General features: G+C 40.9%; 1 protein-coding gene across 1 annotated transcript; it reads right to left on the reverse strand.

Annotated features, from left to right (window-relative positions):
• Positions 1-5,257: 5,257 nt before the first annotated feature.
• Positions 5,258-5,831, reverse strand: LOC125532249 (loricrin-like). The gene has a single exon (XM_048696384.1). It carries the CDS (start codon positions 5,772-5,774, stop codon positions 5,445-5,447), a length of 330 nt encoding a protein of 109 aa, XP_048552341.1. The 5' UTR covers positions 5,775-5,831; the 3' UTR covers positions 5,258-5,444.
• Positions 5,832-6,280: the final 449 nt, after the last annotated feature.

A 6,280-nucleotide genomic window follows, 5' to 3' on the forward strand; every position in this document is an offset into this window, starting at 1 on the left:
GCCGCTCCCTGCGGCGGGTTGTCGCTCGCACGCACAGGGGGTCTACGCCTGGGCCGGCCCGATTGAGAACTGTAGCTCCAAAATAAAGGCCCGATCAAAATCTGTAGCACAAAAGTAACAGCGCCGACCGGGTATCGAACCCAGGATCTCATCCTAGCGTCAATGTGATACTACAAGTGGAGCTAGCAAGCTTAAATATTCAAAATACAGCACAAACCTTTAAGAAAGAATTACCGAGCGTAAATCCGAATTTTTTTTCGAAATTTCAAAAGCATTTTTCGAAAAAAAAAAGCTGAATGTTTTGTGAAACGCAACTACTTCTGAATATAGTGAACAACTTTTTCAAAAACTGCCACATTTTCGAAAATCATGAACAATGTTTGGATATGGGAACGATTTTGTAATCCCAGAACAAAGTTTGTAAAGGTAAAAAAAATTATGAAACCGTGAACGTTTTTTGAAATGTGAATAAATTTTGAACCGCGCATTTTTCAAATTGTGAATATTTTTCGAATTATGAGCAAATTTTGAAACCGTAAACATTTTTTGAATTGTGAATTTTTTGAAATATGAATAAATTTCAAATTCGTGAACAAAATTATAAGACGGCGAACATTTTTATAAACTGTGAAAAAATTTTGAAACGGCGAACATTTTTCGAATTGTGAACAAATTTTGAAACATGAACACATTTCAAATTAGTGAACAAAATTATAATGCTATGAACATTTTTCGAATTGTGAACAAATTTTGAAACCGCAATTTGTTTTCTAATTGTGAACAAATTTTAAAACATGAATACATTTCAAATTCATGAATAAAAATTATAAAATTCTGAACATTTTTCGAATCTGCAAATAAATTCTGAAAAGCGTGAACATTTTTGAATTGTGAACAAATTTTAGAACAGGAACAAATTTCAAATTCATGAACAAAATTATAAAATTATGAACATGTTTCGTTAAACCATGAACATTATGAAAATAGAAACAAATGAAAAAACAGAAAAAGGAAAATGAGATAAAAAGAAAATAAAATAGAAAAACAGAATAAAGAAAAAACCTATTCAAGGAATCTTCTAGAAGTTTCCAAAAACCAGAAAAAAAAACCAGCTGTTCCCAAAACCGGAGCGTTGGAATGGTTAAACGGGCCGGCCCGGTTGCGTCGCTGCTCGGTCGCTCGCCTGTGCGAAGCGCCCACAGTTTGACGCAGCGAGCGGCAAATAGTATTTTCCGCGTGGTTCTTCTGCTAATCCGCGAGCCTTTGGGCCGTATGACTGTGCTGGGCTGCCATATAACATTCCGCAGTTTGACCCAAAGACGCGAGAGCAGGATAGCGTGTTGCTTCAGAAGAAACGCGTCCTCTCATGTCATTATTTTTGCGGGTGAAAAATGATCTTATATTATAGCACAGAGGGAGTACTTCAGAACGATCCACCTGTTGCACTCCCTTCGTTTCTTTTAGTCTTCATATAGAATTTGTTTGAAGTAGAGTTTGACCAACTTTATAGTGAAAAATATCAACATCCACATTACAAAATGAGTATCATTAGATGCATCATGAAATGAATTTGCATACTTTATAGCTTTCATATTCTAGATGTTGAATTTTTTATTATAAATTTAGTCAAACTTTGCATAGTTTGACTTCAGACAAATCTTATACGCGAAATAAAAAGAAACGGAGGGAGTATCTTATTAAGCCCCTTGGTTTAACCTTGCCACATGTTGAATGAATTTCGCATGCAGAATATTGTCTGGCCAGGGGCAGAGTTAGAAAATTTAGCCATTGGGTTCATGCATTGTCTCATTAGGACGATTTGGTACGAAAATAAATAAGTGATACATCTTCTTAGGATAAAAGTATAGCGCTCAAAAACAACATAATGAATGAAAATATGATATCACCTGTCACATATTGTATTAACATTAAAAACTGAAGAGGGTGGAATATACTGGTTTATAAAATTAGGCAGTGGCCTTAAAGTCCTCTGATTACATATCTTCGCATAATCTCATCTTGCTTTTTAGGATTTTTTTTAGACTCTGAAATTCTCTTCCGAACCGATCATCATGTTGATTTGGTCATCAATTTCTTTTGGGAAATTAAATACCTTTGCATGGCCTACATAAATCAAAGTGCATGGGATAAGCTGTTAGAAATCTAGGGAAAATACAACATACACATGAGGGAGGTTATTTACATTGAATTGGGGTTATAATTGTTGGCTTGTCGCTCAACAGGGTGCTGTGGCAGATTAATGGCTGAATGTAGAATGCAGAACCTGCGAATAGGAGAGAGATCACCCGAGTTTTGTTACGAAGCTAACAAGAAAGCGGCTGCTGCCAAGTATCATAGTGATGGCACGGAGAAATGATGCACTAACAGGGAGCCCCTATGTCTCGCTATAGCGAGACGCAGGGAAGCCTCGCGTGAAGAGGAGAGCGAGATCGGCCAGCCCAGGCGCGTTGGAGGCCACAACCTTGTTTTTTTTTCTCATTTTTAGTTTTGCTTACACTTCCAAATATTATAAAGAAATATAAATATACAAAAACTCTTTATATAAAATATTTAAATATATATATTAACCAACCGTTTGAAAAATGTTAGATGTGTATAGAGAAAATGTTTCTCTTGTATACTAAAAATATACAATCTATGTATATAAAAATATTAATCAAACATTTGCAAAAATGTTAAACATGTATTTCAAAAAAATTAATCAAACATTTGAAAAAAATGTTAAATGTGTATAAAATAATGTTAATCTTGTATTGAAAAAATGTTAATCAAGCACTTAGAAAATGTTAAATGTGTGTAGAAAAAATGTTGACTATGTATTCAAAAAATATTAATTTTGTATTTGAAAATTTTCAATCAAGCATTTGAAAATATTAAATGTCTATAGAAAAAATGTTGAACATGTATTAAAAAATGATAATCTTGTATGTTAAAGATGTTAAACATGTATTAGAAAAATGCATTAGATATATAGAAAAATGTACAATGTGTATGGAAAATGTAGACATCAAAAAATAATTTCTCAAAACAATGTTAATCATGTATTTCAAAATGTTAAAATGTGTATATATAAATATTTCAGATGTATAAGAAAAATGTTAAATTTGTATTGAAGAAAAGCGAGAATGTGTTGAACAACAATGAAACCAATAAAAATGACAAAAAATGAAGAAACACATTAAAAAGAAAAAAGAAAAAGAAAGAAAATGGAAAACCCGATGAAACCAATTCAAAAGATACCCTTGAGTTGTGAGCATGTTTCCCAAATCTATGGGCATCAAGCCAGGGGAACCTCACCAAATAGACACCCTTGAGTTGTGAGCATGTTAAAGTTGTGAAAAGTAACCGAGCAACTTTTCTAGTCTCCTTCTAGGGAGCCGGAGGGGCGAAGCGATGATCTGAGAAGATTCTCCATTGAGACTAAAGTTCTGGGTGCGACAATAGAAGGGGAGATTGCGCAAAGACGAAAGAGAAGGAAAGGATATGGGAAAGAATTTGTCACCTCAACTTTATAGGTGTGATGTTTAGACGTACCATGATGATACATTTAGAGTCCTTAGGGATTACTCCGCATGTTTCCTAGGCGTCGTGCCTTGTGTGTGTGCATGGATCGAGGGAAAGAAAATAAAATACCCTTAAAAGTGGCTCTCAAGGCCCACTTTGACTCCCCTTACTGGGAATATCGAGGTGTGGGACCATGAAATTGCCGGAGCCACCAAGGGTCCTCGAGAGTATACTTGGCCTATAGGGAATTGACTTCGATGTAAGAGACTACGGACTTGAAGCCCCCCATCACGGGTCTTCGGATCCAATAAAAATACACTATTTTCAAAGGGAGCCTTGTTAAAAGACGTCCCAATTACCTAGAGTATATCATTGCTCGGGGGTCAACAATGAAACGTTAATAAGGGCTTGAAATCCCGAGGAGTCCTCGGATGTGAAGCCAATTTGGAAGATCGAACTTGCATATGAAGCCAAAGACGAGAAGAAAAAGTTATTCTGAGGAGTTATTCACGATGATCGGCTTAAAGACTAATTCAGGAGCTACTGGAGGTGTCCAGGATTAGGGGTACTCACCGTGTCGGCATATCACTCATGGGTCGGGCCGAAGACCACCGACAACCAAAGAATGAGCCACGTAAGCTATGGCCCTCGGCGTACTCAAGATGGAATCCTCCTAAGACTTGGCGTATACTTCAAGGCATATTTATCTCCAGATGCAACCGACCATGTGTAACCCTAGGTACTCCTCGGCCCCTATATAAGACAATGGTTTAGCTCTATAGAGGCAGGTTAGATCCATTCATATGATCTTGAGGTTGGTCATCTTGTACTTTGTACCCTATCCAAAATCAATACAATACAACCAAGACGTAGAGTTTTACCTCTTCAAGAGGGCCCGAACTTGAGGTAAATATTATGTCTCTCTACTTCATGTTTCCATCAACCTAAGACAACCAGCTCGGGACCTCCTATCTGAGATCTGCTGGATTTAGCTCCAACACCTGGTGCAGAGCGACCGAAGAAAATCCACGAATGGTGGTAAAAATGGCCACCTAGGGCTCACCAGATGCGCCTCCCGCAACCGCCGCCGAAGAAGATGCCCTCCGGCCCCCATCGCCTGAACTGCCGAAAGCAGTCGGTGGCTCACCGCGGACTGCATCGTTTGCTAGAAGCAGAACGACGACGACGACCGACTGTGGCCGAAAGGTCGCCACTAGACCCACCAGTCGTGGGTCGACACGAAGCGGGGGGAGGGGGGAGGGCAAGGAGGAAGGTTCGGCGGTGAGAGAGAGTGAAGAGTGTGGTGTGAATATGAGGGTGGCGGTGAGGGGAAAGAACAACAGGGGTTACGAAGCGTCACACCGGTCTCCTGCGCTTCCCCGGGCGTGTAGGCGGCCGCCACGCGTGGCTCACCCAGGCCTGGCTCGGGGAAAACGGCTGATTCGGGAGTTCCCACTCAGCCTGGTCCGGGACTGCTTTGGGGTTCGTGCGGGCTAGTATTTGCATGGAGCCTAGCCTACCAAACCGGCCGATTTTGCATCCAACAGACATGTATGGGCTAGATGCATAGTTCATATTTGGTATTGTAGATATAAATAATATTCTCTATAAATTTGGTCAAAGTTTATAAAATTTGATTTTTCAAAAAATCTATACACACTATATTATGAAACGGAGGGAGTGTAAAAAACAAAAAACAAAATCTAAAAAAATATGGAGGTGGCACACCCTATGAAATATCCCTGGCCCCAACAATGATATTATAGATCATATATGAATGAATCTGAATATGTGAACAAGCGAGCGTGCATTTACATCATCCAAAGTGAAAGTATTATTTACAAATATTTGAATAAAGTGAAATTTATCGAAACAATATCATGGTCTTGCAGTAATAATCCACTGTGTGATTTCTTTCCTCAGCAACCTCCACCGCCTCCTCCACCTCCACAGCCACCACCTCCTCCCCCTCCGCCGCCACAGCCACCACCGCCTGTGCTAACACCGCTGTCTCCAACATAGACGCCTGCGCCTGCGCCCGCTCCAGCTGCCCAGTAGGAGCCGCCATGACCACGTCGAGGCTTCTTCCCGCCGGAGCTCTTGTGGCCGGCGCAGCCGAACACGGCGACGGCCACGATCGCAACCGCAGCCACGAAGGCGAAAGCTAGACACACGACGCCGCTGGGCGTGAAGTGCATGGAACCGGCGGTGAAGCCTTTTGCCGCGGCAATACCCATCGCCCTGACCATCTTTGCTGCCGCTGCTCGATCGAGAGCTTCTCCTCTTGATCAATTGTTTGTGGAATGCCGGTCGACCAGGTACTTAAAGTCTTTGCCCGGAGAAAATGTCAGCGGACTTACGCGGTTGCTCTGTCCTGCACTCCACTGCTACCGTGTGTTGTCAACGTAGTAGTTCCATCGTGATTCTCATCTTGATTGTCTGTCGTTGGGGTCGGCGACGACGGGGAGTACTTAATTAAAGGAGGTGCCCATAGAAATGGCAGCTGACTTGTTCAATTACTACTAGTACAATACTATCCATCGTGTTGTGTATCGGCCGAGTATAGACGACGTTGCGCATCTTTGAAATTGGAACTTTCCTTGGACGCGTGTGCCAAGCTAATTGGCGCTGATCGTGAATTCTCGTCAAGTCGTCCGACGCGTCTGCGCGAGGGCCTCGGAGTTGAAACGTCATGTCAGCACCCACCACCGTCAATCTTTTTTGAAAGAACACCACCGTCAATCTCGTGGAACAT

Source organism: Triticum urartu, unplaced genomic scaffold (assembly GCF_003073215.2).
Source record: "Triticum urartu cultivar G1812 unplaced genomic scaffold, Tu2.1 TuUngrouped_contig_9489, whole genome shotgun sequence".
Classification (NCBI taxonomy): Eukaryota; Viridiplantae; Streptophyta; class Magnoliopsida; order Poales; family Poaceae; genus Triticum; species Triticum urartu.

What these genes read in the sequence shown, in the direction of transcription:
- LOC125532249 (XM_048696384.1), bottom strand. Translation starts at nt 5,774, where the DNA reads ATGGTCAGGGCGATGGGTATTGCCGCGGCAAAAGGCTTCACCGCCGGT.